This window comes from Ascidiella aspersa, chromosome 4 (genome assembly GCF_963924565.1).
Source record: "Ascidiella aspersa chromosome 4, kaAscAspe10.2, whole genome shotgun sequence".
Lineage (NCBI taxonomy): Eukaryota > Metazoa > Chordata > Ascidiacea > Phlebobranchia > Ascidiidae > Ascidiella > Ascidiella aspersa.
The window spans coordinates 20,609,077-20,635,880 of record NC_139450.1 but is presented as its reverse complement, the minus strand read 5'-3'; the positions used below and the strand labels follow the sequence as shown (position 1 = coordinate 20,635,880).

Genomic DNA, 26,804 nt, shown 5'->3' with positions numbered 1-26,804 from the left:
GCCGACCCCTGCTCTAAATGATAGACAGTTTGAGCGCTTCGTCGCACTCCCTGCGCTTTTCACCGTCGCTTGCGCATAATTCGCCTTCTTCATTGAGGTGCGCACTCCTCGAGCGTCAAAAGCGAACATCCACCTTTGTGAAACATTGGAGCTCGCGATTTTATTTTGTGTAGACGCTTTATATTTGCGCATGGAGAAAAAATGCAAAACAAAACAATGGTCGCATGCTGCCGTAGCTTGTGCACCCCTGGACTAGGCCTGCTTACAGGCCCTTGAACAAGCATGCTTTTGCAACACTTACAAGATGAACAAAAAACAACGAACTAACAGTCAAGTCACCGATATAAAAAAAAAACGATTAACTAATAAAGTTGGTACGTAGCCTAAACTCGTCCGATTATAGCAATATCTTAACTAAACAATAACCACATTTAGCAAACAAATTGTTTTACGTGCAAAAATTAAATTTTATAATAAAACCGAATTTGACTCAATGAATTTAAGTAGGCTACAAGTCAAGTCATTTATAAACAGTGACTAAAGTTATAACAACATTGTTACAGCGCACGTTACAATCGTGACATTATGCCAACCGACAAAAACAGTCTCTTAAATTCTTGCGGCAGATTTTTCAGTTGTGCAGGCCTTCTTTTGCGGAAGGCGTATTTCATTTAAAACATCTTGCTTTGAAAATCCTTTGGCTCCAAAGTTACATTGTCAAACATAATTTAGGACAACACACAGTCTCTAAATTTGGCTAACAAAAAATTAGTTTAGCGTATTTTATTATTAGCAAAATGTCAAAATACTACGCGTCGTTAGAAATAAATTTGAACGGTTTTACGGATTAGTGTTTGGCAGCTCCTTTTTAAACGATTAAGATGCTCACATTTAGGTAGAAAACAAGGCTCTTTCACAATCAAAAAGAAGCTTGTTTTACCAAGCCTCCAGCAATAAGTTGCTATGGATATTAAACATCGTATCACTTTTACACTGTTGAAAAAAAGCACCTAAAAACACAATATTAATAAAATAAATCGTCTGGGACTAGAAATATACTAGGAGGATACTACACAAAAAACAAGGAGTTCGCTAATCTGTTTAAATTAATCGATTAATGGTAGCTGTATTTCATCAAATGATTAGGAATTTAGGGCAGTGAGAATACCGTAATTCAATGAAAGTTTCCGGCAGTAGAATGGTTCGCATTGTAGTGAATTGAAATATCATTTTCACGTCTCTAAGTGTTAGACTATATATAACCTATGTGGTGATGTCTATTACCAATACACAATTATGAATTGCGAAAACATAGGACGATAATCAAAATGATCGCGAAAAACGCGTTTAATAGGACAAAGCAGTTTGTGGAAAAATACAGCAGAAAATATGAGAAAACAGCATTACGAAAAATTACCATTGCATAAAAGCACCACTTTCCAACGAATTAACAAAAATAAGTAGTGATTTTAATTTGTTAAGTCGCCATAGAAGTTATATAATTCATCAATACTACATTTTCAAACCGTCTCTAGTTATGAAAACGGCCATGGCATAGTGGCCTAAAATGATAAAATTAAACATAACATAAAATATGTACTTCTGACAAGTCACTTGCTTAGAGAAATAAAATAATACAGTTAACAAACGAATTGTGCTGATTTCGTAAATATTTCATAGAATGCAACGGGACAAAAACATTATGTAACGTGGCAATTCCTCGCGTGTACCGACAGGTGCAAAAAGCAACGTTGCTAGCTGAAACTCATCAGTCCTGCATCAAAAAAATTAAAATCACAGTATGTATTAAGCATGTGTCATAAAGAATAGAATCTTGTCAGAAGAAAACTGAGACTGTAAACATTTAAGAGGTTTTTATAAAGCTAGACTGTTTTCCGAAGTAATAGCTGCACTACTTACTATAAAACAATACATAATTAAAACATAACTTAAAAAAATTGAAATTAAGTTTTTGTTTTAGTTACCTAAAGTTCATCTTTAACAAGAGGTACCCACACAATTGGTCCCGATTGTTCTTTGACAACAAGTTTTACGTTGTTGTACAATTCTTCAAGTGACTCACCTTGAACAACGGCTAAAAAAAATATTTTTATTATGAACCCTTTTAGCGGTGGCAGTTTACCGGGTTTAGAAAGCAACTGAAAGGTATGATTATATATTACCAAAATCTTCTTTGTTTTAAATATTGCACATTGGTTATGCAGACCAGTCAGCGTTAATTTAAACTTTGATGAATTTAGAGGAAAATACATATCATACATAAACTTTACTAAATCACGTGTAGTTGTCAAAATACAGGTTCAAGTTAGTCAAACATTTAAGCCAATATATAATAGGTTATCCAAAACAGTTCATTTAGAGCTTTAGAAAAATATACAAAGGTAAAAGAGTCATTAATCTCCACAAGATGTGTTTCCAATAAATGAAACTTATCCACAAACCAGTGGCTATGAGCCAGCAAAACGCCAGAAAGTTGCAAACCAGTTAGATGCATCTTTTCGCCCCCCCCCCTTTTGTAAGTGACATTATCGTCTTTTGTTCGTTTTTGTCAGGGTTTAATTCACTGTCCGGAGCCGCGTGTTTTTTTAATGTAATTGGGCACGCGTCGTAAGCTAATGCGAAACCAAAATCAGACGCAAAACGCCGTTTTTCGTTTCTTGTTTGGTCGACCGTAAACGCAGGATACTTTTTTCTCTTTCGCATTTCATTATATACGTTCGGGTTGGCTGATCAGCAAGTATGTGTTCGACAATTAATAACAATGAATCAAGCAATCTCCGTTTTTTTCTCTCTGAAAACGTCGAGTTAGGCGGTGCTGATGTTTCTCGCTGTTTGCTGTCCGCGTTAGTATCAGATGTTTGTGTAAAACAGGGGTCGGCAACCTACGACCTGCGGGCCGAATCGTCCCGCCGCCTCTTTGACAAACTATACACGAGTCCATTTCAAATACTTTTTGACCATTTAACTACGTAAGTGCGAAAATTTTTCGCGCAATGTTATCAAAACTTGCAAGATTTGAACGATATGCCGTTATACGAAAAAAAATCGCGCTCGCTTCGCTCGCCCAGACTTAAAAAGGTTAACAAACACTCAACTAGATTAACATTTGTGCCAAAACATTTCCTGCCTCCTTGTAATTAAACACGTCTCAAGGTGCCAAATAGATCCGAGGCCCGCCTGATTCTTGCATGTATTTTAGCTGACTTTTTAGGATCAATCACACATATTTCACGATCTTGGCTTAGTTTCTCGCCTAAAGTTAACGATTGCACACTTGGCGGTTTCGCAGCTGGCGCCTGGCAGGAGTGTCGATAACGCAAGTATTCGCCCTGCGTCTAAAGGTTCGCTTTGGCTGGACGTTAATTTGCTGTTTCTGATGATTTTTTTAATACTTATGACGTCATTACGATCGCTATTTTATGACGCCATATCTGTCACTTTTTTATGACTTCATTAACGTGAGACGGAAAAACGGGTAATTCCCTAAGTTGAAAATTCGGGACCCTCCTTTTTGGATTTCTGGATACGCCCCTGATTTTATGGTTTAAGTTCGACCTTTATAAACTGGAAAAACATTTGTTTATTTCAGGCACTTTTGGAAAATTGACGAATTTTTACATGAATTATATAGAGCGCATAACATGGGTGTGTTACATGGTGCAGCAATTTTAACAACCTTAATCAGGACGCCGTGTGGTCCTGGTGATTTGGATTGGTTCAAACGTGCAATTACTCAAGTTAATTCCTCTTCTACAATCTGCCTAAATAAAATGAGTTTCTAACATGCTGTTGCGGAAATTGAAGTAATTGTTAAATTCTTCTGATATTAGTTTGTGATTTGTAGTTAAATTATTTTCATCACATAATTAATTAATTTGTGACTGCGGTCTAGGTTTTTTTATTATTTCATTGAGTATTTTTTATGTCTTGTTTGAGTTTAAAGTCTGCATTTCAAATGTATATTGGTAGTAATTTTTCTTAGCAGTATTATTAACATTTTTTTATCTTTTTGTATATATAGCTGTTATATATATAAAGGTCTGAAAATTGCTACTAACTATTGCTACCTGAATCTTAAAAGTTTATTTTGGTTTCCAATTGATTTAAATATTTCTTTGGTAATCTAAAGTTTTTGATTTTTTTGATGATGCTTTAGTTATGGGCAATATTTATATTCCTTGCAGAATTGGCCACTATTGCCCCACTCCTTCCAACAAACAACCAGGATTAAGGCTGTCTCAGGGGGCTGACAACAAATATTTGGTGCTATAGGACATTGGTCAACAAATGAGGCCTGGCTCCTGCTGCCTGCAGATTACATAGTATCATGGTGCTTGGTAAAACTTACAATACATATACTGCAAAACTTACAATATACACAATCAGAAGGTCTTATATTTATGATATTGATTTGTACTTCGGAATAAGTCAGTTATTTTCTTGAAAATGTTTTATTAACAAATAGCAAACCTGTGAAATACTCTCCAAATTCTTGCTCTTGCCTGGAAGCCCTTTCATATATTTTGCGCGCCTGCTCTTCAACCAGTCGTTTATTGAGATCACTTAAAAGCATTAGAGCATTTTTTTAACACAAAGTACAAAATATTACGAAATAAAATCACAGTAAAGATGAAGTTTAAACTAAAAAAGAAATATTTAAACCAAACTTACATGAGCCACTCAACTGATTGCGGTCGGATAAAAATGGCAATTGGCCATAAGCCAGCTACCTGTAACCTCTTGATGGCATTCCCGGACACATCAAGTATGCAATGTTTCCTCTGCTAAAAATACAATAAAAAATCTTATGAAAACATAGAATAGGATAGCTTTCAGCACAAACATAGCTCACAGGCTTTCAAAAAACTGGGTCAGTTTCTGATATATAGCGGTTTAAGGTTAGCGATGCAAATCACTGTTTTACACTGAAGGAAACTTTTCCAGATATTAAAAATTAACATTCATAGCTAGGCTCCTTAATGCCAAAACAAACTTTGGCTATATAAGGTGAAGTAAGAATTTATAAAAACTTATATATGTACAACCAATTGTAGGTCCCAACACATTTAAACGTTTTGGTAAATTATTTGTGTTTGCCAAAGGGTTCTTTTTAATTTTTAGCTAGCCATGTTATTGAATTGATGCAAAATTTGCTTCAAATACCAATTACATTTTAATTTAGTTAAACATATATATAGTGCATTTAGTTAGTTTGATAAGGTGTGTATTTAGGTTTTTTAGCTACACACTAGTCCCAACAAAATCAAAACTAAATTAATACAGGGCCATCTGTCAAAAACAAAAAAAGACACACTACTAGGGCGACCAGGGAAAAATAAACAGGTTTACTGTTTATAGGGGGCATGCAAATTTTTATGAATGGAATCATTAAGTTACATTATATGCGACTCCATAAAACAAAAAATCTCTGTTTTCCCGAGCTTGCGCTGAATACAACTCAAATCCAGTCTAATCGTGCAAAGCATGAAATTTTTTTTTTTAGTTTTTAGGAAGTCTAACGTAAATTCTTGTGTCCTTACATTGGGCCTATTTTAACTCCTAAAATGCTATCTTTTAGCCAGTTTTGAGAAATCTTGTAACCACAAACAAACTGTGCATTTCATGGCTGTGTTCTAACATTCAATTCTAATGAATGAAGGCTTTTATCACCTCACCCGTAAAAGTAATTATGCCTGATTGGTTTCAATTTTTTTGTTTGTTTCTTGAACATAATTAGACTTTTTACAATTGCATAAAAATCACGAATTATCCCCCAATTGAGGTATTTATCACTCAACTTAAACGTTTTTGAAATAAACTTTTAGTGAAATTTAGTATGGCCCACCAAGACCTTCTGAGTTTGGTTTTGCCTCGCAACTGGTTAAGAGGTTGCCCAATGCCCACCCTTGTGCTAAAGCCTATAATATTTTTAAAGTCTGTGTCACGACTTATTTGTTAACTAGGTTTTTTGTTACAAAAATTACTTAAACTAAAGCAGTATGGGAGATTTTACTTCGGGTTCTAGATTAATTTAATAGTAAAAGCAATATCTGGACAATCACTACGCTAACCCAGTATACAAATTTATTAGGTATAAATGCACCTTAGACAATAGCTACAATTTAAACAAAAGTTATTTAAATTCTAGTTGGAAAACATAACTAACTGCGAAACCTGACCAAAATCAACTGAACCATGGACAGAAATTTCATGCATATTATACACAAAATCGACCTACTTCTTAATTTTTTCGAGCAAATAGGGATTTTCTTAAAGGGTCACGGTAGTGGTCTTAAGAGTTAATAAAGGTCTCTTTAAAGCGTTAGTAAGCGTCTTGCAGGAAATATTGCCAGCCGTGTGTACTTTAAAGGCCAGCTAAATATTTATATAAAAAGGAGTGGGTCCCATTACGTACCTTAATTACCACTGCCTACACAACGGACTGTTTATAGATTACAAATTAAACGGTCAGATTGGAAACGCAGTGACTTAACACATAGCCTATGTATAAATAAATTGCACTTAACAAAAACTTATTCTGTAATTAATTGTCAAACTTTAGGTGAAATCGTAACGGCACACAAATCCTTCATCATAAAATAGTTTAGTATGTAACCAAATAAAACATTTAAAAATGAGAAAGCCAGAATGCGTTAATCTAAGACCCTATTATCTATTCCTAAAACAATTCAATGATAACAAGAACTCATGAGATTTGGCTTATGGCAATTGATCGTAATCGATTTAGGTGTTTAATTTGTTAGTAAACACGTAACAGTCCGCAATACCATTACGGTAAACAACTAACAGATTTAAGTTTGAGTGAGACAGCTTCCTGTTTTTTTGTAGTTTAAAAATAACGATTTGGGAATTCATATTACCTTTTCTGCAACATCTTTGACAGACTGTACACTAGTTCCATACAAGTTTTCATTATACTGGCCAGCTTCAATAAAAAAGTGATTTTGAATATCCATTTCCATTTTAGTTCGGGAGGAAACAAAATGGTAATCCCTACCATCAACTTCATTCTCACGCTGCTCTCGTGTAGTGTCTAATACAAAATTAAAATATTAAAAATGATATTTATATTTAATACACAATCCTTAATGACCATACTTACGAGGTACGCATGACCCAAATTTGTCCGGATATTCAGCTATGAGGTCATCATTTATGCGATCCTTGAAAGGACCCAAAATAACCACAGGTCTTGTGTAAGTTACTGTCGAAGTTAAAACAGTAAGTGACAATCAACCAGAAAAAATAAAAAATAAAAAATTAATGTAGTGAAAAAAAGACTTACACTCCTTTTGCACTACAGTCTCGTATGATAAAATGAGGTCTTCTTCTAAAAAGTAAAATAACCAACTATTAGAAAGATTACACTGATGTCAAATTGTTTTTCCATGCTATTGACAAAAAAAATACTTTCGGATTAATTTTTGGATGCTCATTGCAACTTATTTCATGCTGGTAGAAAGGTGTTACCCATTATCTCTAGATTAATGGTTCCCAGCCTTTTTGTTGCCTTGAACCGCTTTTCAGTTTGAAAACCGGTGCGATCCCAAAATTTGGTGTATTACACATAAACCAGATTATGCAGTCATATACAATTTGTCAAAATGTTCACATTTCTGGAGAGATTGTTTCAAAATTTGGCAAGCATGTACAGATTTACACCAAATGCATGAACTGTTAACTGAAGTTACTGAAGTTACTGAGATATGCAGCCCTATAGATGTTTAAGAAAACACAAGTGTTGGAGACTGTACTTTGATACAACCTTGACTTTAGGCGGAAATTAGCCTTCTAAAACTGGTCTAAAATTACATGTTTGGTTTAGACTCGTGTGAAAACTTCAGAAGCACACAAAAAAAACTGAATTGTCAAAAAGAAAAGAATATAAAGAAACTTTTTTGCAGTACAGGTTTACTTGATATGACAATAATCGAGTGGAGAAATATGTTTGCTTCGTTTGTAGTAAAACTTTCAGCTTGACGAAACAACAGTATCAAACTTCGAACAACCGGTACTCTTATGTGCGGCATGTTCATAAAGAAAGTAAGTGTTAAAGAAATGCATTTTTGTCTTCCTTTCAAAAAGCCACGCCAGAGGTGAAGATAAATGTAGGATTAAAATGAAAATGTTCTGTAGTCTGTACAGTTAGTGCAGGCACAGCGACAGTGGATTAGTTGCGAAGGTGAAAAAATATATGCAAATGAATGAGTCACTTTTACTTATTGCATGAGGCACTTGCATCCAAATGAATGTCATCTTAGCGTGATAATGTTCGCAGCTAGGAATGTTCAAAGTAGAATATTGGATCCTTAACTTTTAAATGCAATTTTGTTGTTTATATTCGGAATTGCGATGTAACGTTTTATCCTAAATCCATATACAGGGTTACTAAAGGACAACTTTTTTTTTATAATCGATTGTAAAGGTTTATAATCATTAGAACTGTCTTTATACACAGTTTACAATATACTTCCCGGTTGAAAAAAAAGAAAAAGAAAAGTATAATACTAAAACCACACAACATTGAACTCTCAGGTGCCAAACAAATGTCATTAGATTCATTACATGTCCATTTTTTCAGAGGGAGAAACTTGCAACCCGCATTTTCCAACAAAAAATTCTGTAATTTTTGGATAAAAGCAATAAAGGAGTACCCAACCATATATAAACTAGCTGTTCATAAACTGCTGCCTTTGCAAACATATTTATTTAAAGCAACATTTTAAATATTGCTGTTCATAAAATGCAGACTAGCTTTTTTGCAAACTGTTGAGGATGTTCTTCATCGTACAAAGCCTTGTATGAAGCCATGAATGGATGCCTTACATGAATATCATCAAGCACCACAATTGTTTTTTTGCAATTAGTTATACGCTTCGCTGAATACATTGTTTACAAAAATGCCACATTGTGAGATTATTGTGGCGAACTAAGTGATAAAATGTTGTGGCATAATATTTCTATTTTAAATCAGTGCGGACTTGCTTGTGTTTGGCGTTATCATTTAAATGCTGTAATGTTTGCGAAAACAACAATGCGCATTACTTTAGTTATGCGCATAATAGTTGAAGTGACAGGCATAAAATAACTTAGTGAAACTTTTCAGCTCATTGAGTATTATTTTAGTACTTTAATAATGTGTCGCATTGAGTGGATTAACACATGTCCAGAGTACATGAAATATCGTTAAGTGGGCCACAACATGGTTATTTTGCAAAGAAATGGTCACAAACAGGGACAGATCCAGAGAGAGATCACCAGGCCAAGGTCCACCAAACTATTTTTCCAGCCAACCTTTACTCTGTAAATATTTTTTTTTTACTTTTTACGTTTTGAGTTTTTTAAAAATCTGATTCAAGAAAATTTATTCAGACCAAAAGCGCTACGCATATGGCACGTTGAACAGTTGTTTTTGAGGTTATTGTTTTATGACATCATGTTTGTAACGTCATCTCTGACATTTAAATTTAGTGTATGGCCAGCAATTATTGTCGTTGTTTATTGTGGCCCTTGTATAATCATAACAACATTCCAGTAGCCTTGCCAAAGCATAACTACATTTTATGTTGTAATATCTTAACTACAGTATAATGTACTAAAAAAAGATCTTAATTAAGTGCAAAGATATAATAATGCATATCTCAGTAACTTCAATTTAAAAAAAAAATTCGGGTAAATCTGTGACAGTTGGCACCACAAGGAGTCTGTCGGGGAAAAAAAAGGTTAAGAACCACCGCTAAAAAGCATTAGATTCAAACATGATTTCCAGAGGAAATATTTTGATTAATATTATGGCTAATAGCAAAGGTTTGTTTATCACAAAATTGCCTTTTGGAAAAAGGTGTCAGCAAGTACATTAAATAAAGTAACATACAAATAAATACTTTTTTTGTAGCATTCTAACTACAACAAAATCGTCAAGGCATTATTGCCTAATGATGTTTATCTGATTAATTGTGGATTAAACACCACAATATTCTCTCCCCGCTACTACTAGAACTATAGTATTTCAATGGTGAAAATAGCGGCCCAAATAGAGTAAAAAGCGACATGCTTTATTGTTCAAACGTTTCGGCAAATACTCATGCCATTATTCTCACCATTAAACTTATGAATAGATCCGTATATAGTGTTCTATAGTATTTCAATTTTCCAAAATACTTACTGACACTGTTCTCACTGTCACTTTGGTTGTTGGCACCAACGTGATCTGAAGAAGAATGAAAAGAAAAATTATATACAACATTACATAACCTTGTTGACCAACTAAAACAAAGTAAGACAATAAATATTTAATTGCAACCCCTTCGAAAATTTTGACAAATCAATGGCCCCCTATTTTTTCAACCTTTTGAAAAAATTAAGGAACAACATTTTAATTAAAATAATCATTTATACAGAAACTGGTAATAAGAATGATAAAATTATATAAATACAACATGCAATAAACATGATAGTACATTAATTAGTTATTACTAGGGCAATTATTTTTTGACCTAAAAAATAAGAAATTTTGACATGTAAAAAAAATATTTTTTTGACAAAATTTTGACCTATTAAAAATACATTAATTTAAACACCATATTGAAGTACTGTATTAGTGTCTTGGCGTTGTCAACCACACGCTTTAAATCAGCTTTGTTTTCGGGTTTATGCAAAACAAGACGCTGTTTATTTTAGAAAAATGCTGTGTAAAACAGATGAAATACTAGGTAAAAATAATTGCAGAAAATTAACAAAGACTGAGCATATTATCGAAATAGAAAATGGGAAATTGCAAATCACAAGAGACGACAGCAAATATTGGTCAATTCATTTGTCCAGCTCAGAGATAACAACCATACAAAGCAAAAATAAAATTTAAGCTGAACCGATTGCAATAAACTAGGCCTTGGTGGTTAATTCTGCTGGTTCGCGTATATCGCATACTGCTCTGATGAAGATATAATACAGTTAAAATGTCGTTGAGTATAATGCAAAACTAAATTTGTTAAACAAAATTTTAACTGAACGACGATTTAAAAAACTGACTATAGTTTTTTTAATTTTGTAAACAATTTATGTGCATTTTTATTCAATTTTGACTTGCAATAATTTTGACCTATCACAAAAATTTTGACAAAATCTTGACTTTTTTGACAAGTCAAAAAATAATCGCCCTAATTATTACATATTCAGTTAATGTAATGGTTGAGCTTGTTTTTGCTCTGACAATGTCTTAATTGCTGGTCTAGTGGTGGAAAGAGCCAACCGCATGTCATATTGAATATCCAAGACACTGCGCTGCGTTGAAGTTGCATTGTTAAAAACCCATATTCACAATGATATGTTGATGGTAAAGGCAAAAGCAATGGCAGTACAAATTTCATTAAGCTTAGGGTAGTTTTGCCCAAAATGTCGCAAAACTATCTTTCTCAAAGCTGAATCGAGGTGCCGTCTCCTTTTGCGGCTACAAGAGTTCATTAAATTTAATTTATTAGACTTTAAAATAATAAACTGAAAAAACATATTACATATTATTTTTTAATTCTTTCATAGCCCCCTTGAAAAGGGCCTAGGGGGCCATGGCCCACAGGTTGGAAACCCCTGTTTTAAGCAATAAAACACGGTTACCATGGATTTTAGAAGGTGGAAAATGAAAATTTCATCATTGAAGTTCTATGGTGATGACATGAGTTATGTGTTTAAAAAAGTTCATTGTCAGGCGTTTTTACGGGCCATGTGTCACAGCTGTGCATTGTTTTCAATGCGTTTTTCGGAAAATTGAAATGTGACGATATTTTAAAAATGTAATGTGCTAGAGAAAAACTAAGGGGTATATTTGGAATCAGCATGGAAAATACATAAGGTAAAATACTCACATTCTCGTTTAAAAAAAAGTGAAAATTTGTTGACCAGTGATATTAAACAACAAATAAAAAACTTATTATTGCACATCAAGAAAAGCAAATACCAACAAAAAAAACAACCAAAACTTGTGCATGTAATAGCGAATAAATATCGCGTTAACCCAGTGATATTTTCAGCCGGTCCATGAAAATTAGTCAGAATAATAAATTTATTGTTTTGTATCAGATCCCTGGTCGCCACTTATTTTAGAGGATCAGTGCAAATTCTGTGGCTGATCCCAGGTGAATAGCTAAATTAAAAATAATCTTACTTTCTGGATCACTAGATTCATCCAAGTTTTCTTTGCTTTTGTAGAATGGAAATTTGCGACTGAACATCATGCTTTTTTTTCTTTTTACTTGACTGAATGACTCCTAAAATAATGAATATGATAAATGAATTTGAGATTGAAAGTGTTTTATTGACATAAATACAACTGTTAAAGTAGTAAACATTGTCTGTTTGCATTATTGGAGAGTGATAACATTTAAAACTCACATTAGGGTTGTTCAAATTTTGAATTTTTTGAAAAGTTAGGTTTATCAAACTACTTCCGTGGTTTTGCCCTTAAAACAGATATTGCAAAAGAATTAGTAAAAAAAATACTATTTTTTATATCACTCATTAAGATTAATGTTTTGCAGTAAAATCATCAAGTTTCAGAAATTCCTGTGTTATAATATTTTACACATTTTGCTGTAAAGTGTAAAAACCTAAACAAAAATAGTTCTTCCAAATCATGATTTATGATAAACTAAAAATATAAAAGCTTATAATACATTAATAAAATATAAATTGGCAAAAAATTAAAAATTATGAAATGTATCGCATTCTAAGAAAACTTAGTATCATTTGCAGTACTGGTTTGTTTCAGTACTTGTCAAAAAGAATAAAAACAAGGCTATCTGGGTAGTTAGCCGAAACATTGGACAAACAAATAAATACCAGATCTTATGTTTAGTTTATACTATGCCTGGTAGCAACAGCATATTTATAAAAAAGAAGTGGGCAAACAGTCTAAATCAGTGGTTCCCAACCATTTTGTTCTTGCCACTGCTTTTGCAATTTTTAAAAATCCATGCGACCTCCTATTTGGGGTATGAAACTAGACTATAATCATCATACACAATTTGGCACAATGTTCACATTTCTTGTTTTTTTTTGCGTCACATTGACTTTTTATACACAAAAAATGTTGCTACAGATAATTTAATGGACAAAAAATGTTGTTACATAGAGTTTTAATAAGTGTCACAAACCAGATCATCGTTGTTTGAATGGCCACTTTATTATATTAGATAAGTCTATTAGACTTCTGCAATTCATTGAAACCAAAAGCAACTGTGGCATCATAAACATAACTGTGAACCAGGGCAAATGTCATTAATACAATTGTTAGTCTTAGGATGGTGCTTGCTCCTCCCGGTTGAAAACCACTGGTCAAAATGTTTTTTTTTAATTTGGTGGCGTTTTACATAAATTATGACAGACTTCATGAATACTTAGTGAGCTGTAGAAACATAACATTGATTTTTATATAATAAGGTACTAAGCAATAGATAATGAAGTAGCATCGATAAAGACTTTTAAAAAAACAAGTCCTCACCTTTGATAAAGTCATAAGTATAACAAAAATGTATAGAATGTTTGTTATGTGAGTTCTACTGCATGTTCAGTACTCAAAGAAAAGAATTTACTCTGGATTTCAAAGACAAAGTCTTAATCTTTTGTAAAGTATGCAGGAAAAAAAATTAACAAAGATTAAAGTTCACGCTATAACAACCTTGCTGTCAATTAATGAGGGTCTTATTTGTGTAAATTTCACTTGTTTTAGTCTAGCTCTTTCCCTTCTCTCAACTCTTTGCTTAGCTGGAATAACACCAAATTCTTCACTGTCATTTCCTCCTTCCTGAAAAGAGATTAAATTTAGAATTTCAGAATGTTTTAAGGTATAAATTTCATTTTTACAAATAAAATTAAGTAACACTTTAGTTGAAAAATTAGGCATTAGCTACAGGTTTCATAGTAAAATGTTGCACAACATGCCTACTAATTAACTTGTTATCAGAGCAAATAATCATTGAACATGTTTCATGCAAAAAATACTACGGTTGTTAAACAGATTTTTTTTACTTAAAACTTCACCAATAAAATAGAGTTTGTCAAATAAACAATTAGCACAGCTGCTAACTGGGGATAAATTAAAAAAAAGTATCTAATAAACATACCTCATGCATTAAAAAGTGTGCGAAAAACAATTGGGGAGGAGCATGTCGTTTTTGTTTGAATAATTATTTTTTTTCAGTCAATAAGAAAAAAAGTGGAGTTGGAATGTATTTTAGGGGGCAAAAAATACATTTTAAACATTTTGGGTTTTTTAAGGTGCTTAAAATATTGAAGAAAAAAGTAAAATATTTTTAACTGATAAAGACAAATTGCCTGTAATTAGTGAGCAGGTGCTTGTAGCAAGCTGATGGAACCATGTCTGTTCTGACATTTAGATTGTCCCCTTTCTGGTGAAAAACATATTACGGTTAAGGATGTTCAAAGTAGAATCCCAAGGTATTCTGGAATAATAGGTTTCGAATCTAGAATAACGAATCCAGAATAGCGAATCCTAGTATATTTTTATTAAATTATCTAACCTTGGTTTTGTTTGGGGAAGGGATTAATCTTAATCTACCCCACAGGGCCTAAAATCACAGCAATAAATCGCCCAAACAATTTGCTAACATTTGTACATTATAATAAAAAAATCTCCCATATGTTTAACATTCTTAACAACTGTCATTTGAAGCAGTTCTGTAAACTGTATTATGTCAACTGTCCAGGTTGCTGCCCAAACTTATATTTTTGCCAATAGTGAGTACAACGAAACACTGCACACAGAAGTCTTAAGCAATTCGGTCCTGTTTTTTAAAGCATTGTTGGGATTTAGTGCTTCTTTTTTGACTAACATGATCTGTTACGCAGTCAAATAATGTACTGCAAAGAATACCAAGTTACTATTGACATAACAAATTCTTGACAATTACGCTGTGCATAACTGCATAACCTCGCTGAATATTGGCCTAAAGTTGACCTTAAGTAACCCTATAGCGCATTTTGTAGACGGCCAGCACGTTTTGCAACGTAATATTACTTTTGCAACTTAACGCATTTAGGGCAATTGCGAACTCCACACCAGACATTACATGTTAGTCGCTCGCCCAACAATGCTTGATTGACACTTAATTATTAGACGAACGTTATCGCGAGACACGGTAATTGGTCGCCCGAAAAAACGATGACACTGCACTATCAGGTTACATTTAAAGCAAGCACTATAAATGTGTTTCCGCAGCGACAGGCCAACTTACCACAGGCGTTTCTACAATTAGGCGCAACAATCGGCGGTAAAACATTAAATTTTATCAGTTCCAATTACCCGAAATAAACGGCAGAATTGGATTCGAATCCCATCTGGATTTGAATCCAAGGATTCGATATCCTACTTTGAACATCCCTAATTACGGTGATGTGTTACAGACACCCGCTCAAAAATTAGGCATTTCATTTCTTTTTAAAACAAATTTGTAGCTACATAAAACAAAAATATATTAAATCTTACAACTCTTCTCGCTTGCCACCATTCGTCATCTGTTGCATTGATAACATGTAAGATATCACCATATCTAAATGGCAAACCTGAAAGTACAAATTAGGTGGATATTGAACCTGTAAGGTGAAATGTGTATTCAGGGGCGTAGCGTGGGGGGGTATCTAGGAGTCTTGACACCCCCCTTTGAAATCTCAGTAAACAATTATCACAAAACTAAAACCGTGATTGCTGCAATGTTACATCGCAAACATTGCACCTGGCGTTGAAAACACGTCGGCGATTTTGAAGCCACGCTTCATACCATCGGCGAAATTATAAACATCGTTAAGTTTGCCGACAACGAAGTGCAACAGTTAGTGATTATTACGTCACAGAGGCTGTTCTGACACCGCAATTCCATAGCGTATCACGCGCAATTGAAATCACTTGACAATCGGACGTGAATATGACAACGAGGTGTTGCAATTTTTCTAACGTCAAATAGACGACTTTAAACAGCCGTAAGCTCCTAATAATCGCCGTTTTTAGCGTCTAGAAACCACGAAACGTAAACTTTTTCGGCTTCGCCCGTACTTGATGGAGTTTGTTCACACCATACCCCAGGCTCCCTAGTTGGTTTTGGTTACTCATTATGTGACACAGTGGCGTATCCAGGGGGCTGGGGTTTAAAAAAAACTATTGTAACCAAAATCTAACGCAAAACTCCGTTTTTGTCTTTTTTGGTCGACCGTAAACGCAATATATAATTTATCTCTTTCGATAATTGTTGAGGTTGGCTGATTAATTATCAAGTGTGAATTCGACAATTAACAGTTCGCTAAGTTAAACCGTCTTTCTTCTTTCACGCTAAAAAGTCGAAGTTAGGCGCAGCTAATGCTCCTTGCTGTTCGTTGTCTGCTCTAACATTAGATATTGGTTAACAACGGATTATTTTGAACTGAATCAGATTCTCAAAAAGTGGTATAGATGACTATCGTGCGCGTTTTAAAGTCGCCATTTTTATTTAATGATAGTTAACGCAAAATTGTTCTCTATAAGCATATTCTAAGACCACATATTTAGTGTGCAGTGCACACAACATATTTTCCCTTAACCGCAACTTGTATTTTAGCTGACACACAGCTAGCACAGATGTTGCGCTAATCGTCGCATAATAACACCAGGCAAAAACGATCTTCGTTTAGTATTGGCATAAAGCAGATGGCCAAAAGCGTGTCGGTAATTTAACGCTAGTCCCGTACATGGAACTTAAGAATCTGCGCTGCTTAAAAGTAAAAACTCGACTATCACACGTATTTAACGGTCTTGGTTTAGTTTTTCGCCTGGCAGGTGTGTCGACGACGCACGTGCTCTTTTGCTGGACGTTAGTTGTTTCTGATTAGAATGTTTTATGACGTCATTACAATCACTATTTTATGACGTCACATCCGCCACTGTTTAATGACGTCATTATTCATTAACGTCAGACAGAAAATAGGGGAATTCCCTAAGTTGAAAATTCGGGACACCCCCCTTTGAAATGGTAACGCTACGCGCCTGTGTGTATTACTAATGATATCCTGAAACGACTTGCATGTCCTGTGCATTAGAAAAAATTGTTGAAAAGCATTTTTTGTAAGCAACCGGTATACTAAATATTATTGTATTACCAACTTTCATACGGAAGCAATAAAACTTACCTTTGCTGGGAAGTCCCGAATCTCGGTATGCATCATAATCAAACAAGGAACGAACATATAGAGTCTTTTTCTCGGATGTTAGTAAACTGCCTCCACTACTAACAGATAGACTCATCATGTGCTCCCTCAATTCTTGTATCTTATCCTCAAACCGATTGTATTCTAAACATTGCAGTTATCAATAAAATAAATTACTGTTGCAAAAAAATTGAATAAAATAATCATTACCAAATTTAACGGTTTATTTCGTTGATAATGTGTAACAGTGCAAAAACAGTTATAAGAGCTCACATTTTTTATATAATTATAAGCAATTTTGTGTTGGTTAGAAAATAACACCATGGAATTGTTAAAGTTATGTGCCTATGGTTTGCACCCTGGGCACAGTATTATATAGAAGGTATAGCCAACTTATGGTTGATTGCAATCGATTGAAATATTTTTTAGAGATTCGCGATCAACTGGTTCATTAAAAAGTCACAAGAACACTTAATAAACATTTTGAGCATTAATTGCATTTCAAGTCAAAGATGGAGGTTAATTTGTTCGCTTTATAAGGCTTGTACACCCAGACAACAACAATTTAATGTTTCGCCTGTGTGCAACAGCTACTGTAATGACTAAGGGATGTTCAAAGTAGAATATCGAATCCTTGGATTGGAATCCAAATGGGATTCGTATCCAATTCTGCCGTTTAATTGGAACCGATATAACTTAATGTTTTACCGCCGCAATACACTGATGTAGGTTCCAGGCAGTGTTCCCGCTAAGCTAATATTTAATTAGAGCTACGTACAAGCAAAAAAGTGCCCAAATTAGTTTTGTTTGAGCTACGTTCGACCCAAAAGAGTGCCAAAATTAGTTTTATTTGAGCTACGTACGGCCGAAAAAGTGCCCAAATTAGTTTTATCCGAGCTAAACGTACAGACCAAAAAGTCCCAAAAAAAACAAAAAGTGCCCAAATTAGTTTTATCCGAGCTACGTACAAAACAAAAAGTGTCCAAATTAGTTTTATCCGAGCTACGTACGGAACAAAAAGTGCCAAAATTTTTTTTATTTGAGTTACCGACGACCAAAAAAGTGCCCAAATTAGTTTCATTCTAGCTATGTACGACCAAAAAAGTGCCCAAATTAGTTTTATTCGAGCTAAGTACGACCAAAAGGGTGCCCAAATTAGTTTTATTAGAGCTACGTACGACCAAAAAAGTGCCTAAATTAGTTTTTATTCGAGCTAAGTGCGGAACAAAAATTGCCCAAATTAGTTTATTTGAGCCCATACTTAAGGACAAAAAAGTGCCCAAATAAGTTACGCGCGCGAAAAAGTGTTTCTTAACTACGAAAGGCGCTCCCTTAAATAGAGCGCTGGCAAATTTTTAGGTCGTCGCAAGTACTGCTATAAATATTTTATATTTTGTGAAATAATTTTTATGGTTACATGTTACGCCTGGTGGGATTTCTGCTTATATTCGATGTCTTATGCTTTACTTTGAAATTACACGCATGTGCAGTTTCATCCGATCCGTCAGAAATTAGTGCAGTTCTAAGCTAAAATGTATACGACAATTAGGGCATCAAAGGACAGGAGAGTCTGAATTTTGAACCTTGAGGTCGCGGCAATGCACTAATTGGACATTTATGTTAACTCCCGGCATAGATAAATTGAGAATATTCGCTCAAAATTCACAAAAAACTAATAATACCTAACCCACCCAAACCCAAACGCTAACCAGCACCCTAACTTAAATAATGTGCATTGAATAATTATTTGAACGCTGGGAAAAAGCCCTAACTCGGGTGGTCATAAGATAATTTCTCGGTCACAAATTGATGTATTAGGACCGAAAGCTTTTCTAGAATTATTTAAATTAACACACAATTTGGGTTAGGGTGCTGGTTAGCGTTTTGGTTCCGGTGGGCAAGTATTATTAAATTTTATCTTCTTAAGCAGATTTGTTAAGTCAAATTAGTGCATTGTCCAAGACTTATCTAAAAATCTAAAGGTCAGACTTTTACATCCTATAAAAGCCCTAATTGTCGTAGATCTTTTTGCTTAGAACTGCACTAATTTCTGACGGAACGGGTGGCAATTAAGTAACTGCGAAATTTGGTTTGTGATTTTGTGATTGGCAAGTTTTTGAGCTAATTATTTTGATTAGTTCTCTGTGTCTATAAGCTCTTTTAACTCATATTTGCATCTTTTACGACGGGTTTGGGCTTAGTTTGTCACAAGAAGGTAGTAATACAGTTGACAGGGATCTAAGTTGTGCATACAGCTTGGACACCAGGTCATTGTTCTCAGTAACTGGAATGTTTTTGCGATACGCGCGAATCTTTCGTTTTACAACTTTATTTTGTCCTAATTTGGAGATATATTTTAGCTCAAGGTATCTGTGTTTAGCACTGTGTGTTTTGCGTTACCGAAAAGTACTTGCTTAATATACAAAAACCTTGCGTTGTAATAGTTTTTAAACTTTTTCAAACGAAATTATTGCAATTATCTGCGATATGCTTTTATTTGCAAAAAACAACTTTTCATGCTGTTTTTTAACGGTTAAAAGCATGTTGTGTCAACTAAAGGAGTGGCTTGAATTTATGTCAATATAAACAGGAAAGACGCGGGGGGAAAATCTTATTTTGATTAAAGTTATGTGTAACCCGTTTAAAAGTACAAAATGCTTTCTGCTAAAACCGCTGCACTACGTGCAATTTACCTTGACCATTGGGCAGTTACACAGCGCTACGCTTGACTAAGTCCGCCGCACAAACTACCAAGCGAAATCGCGTCTCAAGCGAGCGCAATACTGCATTTTTATGTCTAGCAGAAATTAATTAAGATTATTGCAACGCCTCTCGTGCTCTCCCGCGGCATATTGACAATGAAAACATCCCCCGATGGACAAAGCAAGCCCAAAATAATTGAATAAAACAGACTAAAAAAAGTAAAGACCAAAAAAAAAGGTCTTCCGCCTATCCAATTTGGGCACTTATTTTCGCCTAGTGCTCAAAATTTTGGGCACCTGCCGCACATGGTAAAAAATTAGAGGGAACACTGGTTCCAGGAGACTACTGGAGATAAAATTTTAGTAAAAATACAACTTTTAATTATTTTTTTTTTCTTGCGCACTTCGGTCAAATAAGTGTGCAAGTGCCATAATTTTGCATAAATGAGAAAAAAATTTGCGCTTAGCGGTAAGACTCATTGGTTGATAGTGTGCAGAACAAAACTTAAGTAACCTTTTGTCTTTTCAATCCTATTTGTAGATACGAAAACAATGTTTACCACCGCAGTTTTTGTTTAGTATATTAGTAAAGCCCAATATTTGAAATTTGTTTTGTGCTAAAATTTGTTTTAACAATTCAATGGGGGTCATTATTTCCATGACAGGGTAATTGCAGCAGATACAGGCGAAATTTATATATAAAGCCCAAATAATACAATCCTTTTTTTAGTAGTTGATACAGGGGCATCACATGAGGGGGGTGTGGTTTTTTTTTTTTTTTTAATTTAAAATCTCAGTAAATAATGATTACAAAAAGAAAAACATGATTGCTGCGATTGTACATCAATAGCATTGCACCTGGCATGGAAAACACGTCAGTGCTTATCGCCGCCACCGCCTAATCACCGCTCGTTATCGTTGTCTCATTTATCAGTTCGCCTGCCACCAACTAATCTCAAACATGCCTGATAACGAAAAGATATTTTATTGGTGAAATGAACAGTGAAATGAATAACAAAATTAATTTATTCTTCTCGATTTTTTATATGAACTCTTGCATAATATCATCCACGAAGTAGTTAATATCCCGGTGTACAGTCATTAGCATTAAGCCAGCTGCGCCGGTTGCGCCGCTCTGTTGAACATATTTCATTAGTCTTATTCTCGAGAAGGAGTGGCAGCCGCAGTTCTACCAGGCAGAGTCATTGCACTGTTATACAATCGGCGAAATTAAACTACAAATATCCCCAAATTTGTTGATAAGCACGGTTAATTTTGCTGACAAGAAGTGCAACAGTTTGTGATTGATTGATACGACACAAGAGGCTGTTCTGAGACTGCAATTCCTTAGCATTTTGCACAATTGAAATCATGTGACTTGAATGCATCAACAAGGTGTTGCGTTTTTCTAGCGTCAAACCGACCATTTTAATCAGCCAGAAACACCTAATCTCGTTTTTAACGTATCAAATACACAAAATGTCAAATTTTTCGGGCTCAATCCGTACCCGAAAGGGGTGTTCCTACCACACATCAAGACCCCTAAGTGATTTGGGTTGCTGATCATGTGACACCCCCCTTTTGAAACGGTCATGCTACATGCCGGAGTTGATATCTTACTAATTCTGCAAATTGGAGTCGAATTTAATTATAATATGGCTTACTATTAAAAAAAAAAATTAAAAATATGTATAAAAAATTATGATAACAGGGTTGCCATTAAATAAAAATTTGCACTTGCCAGTAGGGTGATTGTATACCAACCAGCACTTGCTTTGACTAAAGAACACTTGACAAAAATGCTGGCATGCCGAGTAAGAATTTCCGTCCTACCAAATTGTTTTTTAATAATTTAGCCCTTACCATTTGAGTGCGGATAGTTCTTAAATTACAAAATATGTTTATTCATATGCATGCATGGAGAAATAGAAAGTAGTGCACGCTAACCAAGGTTTTATTGAAAATTCTCACGCCCACAAGCAGGGCTGCGGTGTCTGTTAAAAATAAACCCAAATATGTGTAAATGTTGTACTTATTATAAATATTGCTGTCAATTTTTATGTAAAATATCCACCTTACTTTTTTCACTTTGGCACCACCGGGAAAAAAAAAAGTTGAACATTTTTAACAATAGATTCACCAAACATATTTGCTTGAACAAAATAGTTCAGTTTTATCGGTGTTGGTTGTAATACTTTTGTTGTAATACTTAACTATTGTCTACTATAAACTAGAAGTTCTTTCCAAAGCAGATAACAGTTTTAGGTGATCACTACAGTAGCAAAACTAAACTTATTTTTCTATTTTAGCACAGGGCTATGCAAAACCCTGTACAACATAAATGAATAATCGAAAATGTAAGGTTTTGTGGAGGTTGGCGCAAAGCAGTCAGTCTACCATGGCTTTTCCATTCAAGTTGGGATCAGTTTAATTATGAGATCTTACGAAAGGAATTTAACACCCTGTGGTATCTATAGGTTACAGCGAAAATACCTAAGATTGGTCCTAAACAGTCAAGTCTGGTAAAAAGCAAGTCATTAGAAAAGTTTCATTCATAACATAATTTGCAGAATAGTTTAATTGTATGTCAAACCATGGGGCAAATCCTAAAAAAGCAAGACCCAGTTAAGATTACTATTGCTTTTAAAATTAAATTTAAACTGATATTATTTGGTACATATTACAAAAGGATTCATTTAATTCTATTTGCAATTAAGTGTCAAATTAGAAATATATATTTGTTTTGTATTATCTGAACAAATTTAAAATTGGTTTGAAAGTACAACCAACACCAACCTTGCAAGAAATACCATCTTTTGGAATAGAAAAATCTAAATAAACAGCCTTGCAATGCATTAGAGTCACCTTTAACCAGCTAAAATCACCAGATACTTGATTCCATAATTAACAAACTCTTCTAAGTTTAATATATGACTCCCTTAAATATATTAAAATATAGGAATATTTATTCAGATACTATACTAAAACAACTGGTTTGTGTTCAAAATGGTATACATTTGATGCATCAAGTTTTGAGATATATTATGGCCGACTCTGCCTATTTCTAGATGGGTGGAATAATATGTCCGCTTTGATTTTAAACTTAATAGTTTAGTTTATAACATTACTAGATTAAGAAAAAAGCAAAGTACAATGTATGTTTTTTTCTTTTACTTCTTGACTACACGAATACGGCAAATTACAACGAGTAACGAATAACGAATACCAAGTTGCTGGCTGACTGAAAATGCCTGTAAGCAAAAGCACGGCAGTCGTTGTTGTGCGAACACACACGACACGAGCATAATGTGTGTGCGGGCACACGCATTTTTCGCTGAATAAAACATCGTTGAGTGTCAGCACTAAACGAGGGTCTGTGAACTAAAGGCCCCGATACGGTAAACGCATTTTTAAATATGTAGAAGTATATTGTTTTTGAAAGGTGCCAAAAGCAGTTAAATGGCTTAAAGTTGGGGTACACGTCAGTTTTTACCAGGAGGTCCAAACGTTTGACATTTTCTGTTTGAGTTAAAGCTTTAAATCAGAATACGGCACGGCACTTTTGAACAATTTTATCCTGGTTTAGCTCTAGTTCGGGCTCAACAAGTTGCGTTCATAATTGTAATGCATAGAATAATTATAGAATTGTGACTCGTATTTAATATGCCCCATGAAGCTTAAAAAACAAGCAGCTGTGGTGTGAGATACGAGACAACGCTACCAGGGCTGCCACTCTGATTTTCAATTTATCCCAAGGTTTCTTGTCTAAAAATCCCAAGATTTAAAAATGTAAAACAAGAGGCTGTGGTGGACTTAGTGATGTGCATCCATGTGTATGGAAGCTCTAACAGCTCTCATTATTATCATCGTTGATTGGGTCTGGAGCATTTACTTGTCACGCAAGCTAGTAAATGAACTGTTTCGTCACACAAGCAAGTAAATAGCATTGTTACGTCACATAAGCATTACATTATTACGTCACTAAGGACACAGTCTGCTTTACAATTAAGAACTATTTTAACTAATTGGGCTAGCCCCCCACCTCAACGCTCGTCAAGAACGTCGCACGAACCCAAAAGGTTTTGTTCTTGAGGTGGCATTACCACCTTCGCTATTAATTCAAAACGCATATGTCCTTACGTCACCGACGTGACGCACATGAGCGATTCAAGTCGCTCGACCAGAGCAAAATGCAGAAGGTTTCTCCAACGAACACCGTTAACTTCGCACTCGCCATTAACGCTCCTGTACTCCACATCTAGGAGGCGGCCATCGCAACCCTATAATCACTAACGAGTGTTTGCGTACCAGCACGAGCCAGGCAAATAGCCACTTCCTTATTCTTTTTATGAAATTGATCCTTAAATATTATTAAAAAAAATATTTGTAATTTTAACCTGCTAATGAATTAAAATTCCCAAGATATAGAACGGATATCCCCAGATCCCAAGGTCTAGGCTGAAATCCCAAGATCTTGGGAAAAATCCAAAGGAGTGGCAGCCCTGAACGCTACTTTTAAAAATCCTGAATAAAAAAATGCTTGATGAATATACTTTGTGTTACCATTATCTTTTGCGCAGTTGCAGCGCAATTTACACCAAATAAACGCAAATTTGTTTTGCACTTCAAGCGATTAAACTGGATTCAGTTGCAATTTGCGCACGATTTCGCTCGACAACAGGTGATTCTAATGTTAATTGTTTACTGACGTCATGTCATGACTTGTGTGACGTCGTTCTTAAAAAAATTTCATGCCCTAAACAAAAATCCTGAATCCGCCCCTGGATATAGCCTACGTTTTATTCTGTCTTGTACTATTTTTATGAACGCCTCTGATAAATATTTTGATGGCAAATTCGGGCATGATGAAACTTAATTCTTTACACCAAGGTTTCTTGACCTTTTGACACTTGCGGATCGGTGAAAATATAAATCAGGTCTCGAAGGCACGATTCTTATGAGATTGATGAACAACAGTTACAAACTTTACATATAAAGAATACTTTTTGACTTGAAATTTGACAAAAAACGGTTGAGGCTTGGTTGGTTTTAGGAAAAATTGACCCTGCAACCGAAAGTTCTACTTTTGGTCCGACTTCCCGGTTTTTACTACATTGTATGTCAGGGATCGGCAGCCCCTGGCACAAAATACTTTTTCAGGGCACGCCAAATGATTAAACGCGCATGTTGAATCACTTTAAGAAAGTGCAGCCATTACATCACTACCACACCATTAACATTAATATTATTACATCACAAACACCAGCGCTGACTACATGGCTGCACACATTTCCAGTTTGTGTCACACAGGCTTGCCAACTGGTATATTTATATACCAAATTCTAGAAATCTGGTATATTTCAAACCTGTTTGGTATATTTTGGAAAACTGGTATATTCTTGGTATATTTTTGAAATTAAAAAAACTGTTTCTGAATTTCTACCACAGATTTACTTTACAATCTGGCAACCCTAACAGTAACAGTAACAGTAGAGTGTAGGACTGAAGTTACTGAATAATAATGGCATCAAGGAAATAAAAACCACGTTATGATGGTCAACGAAACTCGTTCTACTCCAGTCAGTAACGCTATTGTTGAGAGGATGTTTAGCCACGTCACTTGTGTAAAAACTAAATTCCGAAATAGGTTTAAACTTCCAATGCTAGAAGCAGTTCTGAGAGTAAGGCATTGTTTAATTATGAAAGGAGAATGCTGTAAGAAATTTGATGTTACCCAACGAATGTTCGAAAACTCTAATTTACATAATATGTATGATCTAGAAAATGAGGATGGAAATGAGTTTGAATTACTTGACTAAAGTTTTCCATTCATATCAATGCATCGTTTTATTTTTCAAGGTTCGAACATTTATTTTTCAAGGTTCTTGATGAAAAAAAATAGGTTTGGTATATATTTGGTATATTTTAATTCAAAGTTTGGTATATTGTTGCCTTTACAATCTGGCAACCCTGGTGTCACAAACAAGTGTCTTAACTGTTGTATGTAACACTAGACGAAATATCCGGCGTTGCCCAGGTTAAATAGAATATTTACCGATTATTCGTAAGATCTTCGTAAATGACATAAATAATGCAAGCATATTTTTTTAAATGTCATAACAAATTTGCTTATGCCTAAACGTTTGAACTACTAGTCACTAAATAGAAATTTCAAATCATGTGATTGAAGTCGGTAAACTATAGCGCACAACACTTGGCTAAGCATGCAATACATCTTTTAAGTAACGAAAACCCGTGGCGTTTGTCAATTGAGAACAACTCACAAACGTAAAACTTTAGGTTGCAGCAGCAATTGCTTAGACTTGCTTGATAGCGTCATGTTTAAGCAAACACGTAATCCCTCATTAAAAAAAAAATGCTTACTGTTAACTACTGCAATAAACGCATATTTCGTGAACTCTCCTAAGTATTGCGGAAGTCTTTAGGCTTTGGCTAAATCACTATCGCTAACAAACGGCTTAAAAATAAAAATTCAATTCTTCGTAAATTTGCAAACTAAACTTTAGTATCAAACGTGAGAAAAATCCTAATTGAAAAAACAAATGCTTACTGTTAACTGCTGCAATAAAGCTTTTTTTCGCGAACTCTGCTACGTATTGCGTGGGTAAACACATTGTAAGAAGTCGTTAGGCTTTGGCTAACAAACGGCTTAAAAATAAAAATTCAATTCTTCGTAAATTTGCGAACTCTACCTAAATTTTACGCGGTAACAGGCATCAATAAGTTCCTAAACATAATAGTCTTAGTTGGAAACATTAAAATTTTACTTCACTAAGGAAATATACTTAGTTTTATTTTTTTATTTCCCGGCATGTAATTGCGCTTGAAAAAAGTGTTGCGCGGATACGTTAA

At 34.6% G+C, this 26,804-nt stretch overlaps 1 protein-coding gene across 1 annotated transcript in view; it reads right to left on the bottom strand.

Annotated features, from left to right (window-relative positions):
- The window catches only part of LOC146148612 (disks large homolog 1-like), a 118,588-nt gene continuing 91,784 nt past the window's right edge, over nucleotides 1-26,804 (bottom strand). Inside the window, exons 14-25 of the mRNA XM_083388418.1 lie at nucleotides 17,212-17,373; nucleotides 15,542-15,618; nucleotides 13,715-13,840; nucleotides 12,203-12,305; nucleotides 10,208-10,252; nucleotides 7,328-7,372; nucleotides 7,145-7,246; nucleotides 6,903-7,075; nucleotides 4,693-4,802; nucleotides 4,492-4,583; nucleotides 1,986-2,095; nucleotides 1-1,774 (exon numbers count right to left, since the gene is read on the bottom strand). Of these exons, the coding sequence (XP_083244544.1) occupies nucleotides 1,986-2,095; nucleotides 4,492-4,583; nucleotides 4,693-4,802; nucleotides 6,903-7,075; nucleotides 7,145-7,246; nucleotides 7,328-7,372; nucleotides 10,208-10,252; nucleotides 12,203-12,305; nucleotides 13,715-13,840; nucleotides 15,542-15,618; nucleotides 17,212-17,373 (1,145 nt within the window). The 3' untranslated portion in view covers nucleotides 1-1,774. The remainder of the gene's footprint in view (nucleotides 1,775-1,985; nucleotides 2,096-4,491; nucleotides 4,584-4,692; nucleotides 4,803-6,902; nucleotides 7,076-7,144; nucleotides 7,247-7,327; nucleotides 7,373-10,207; nucleotides 10,253-12,202; nucleotides 12,306-13,714; nucleotides 13,841-15,541; nucleotides 15,619-17,211; nucleotides 17,374-26,804) is intronic.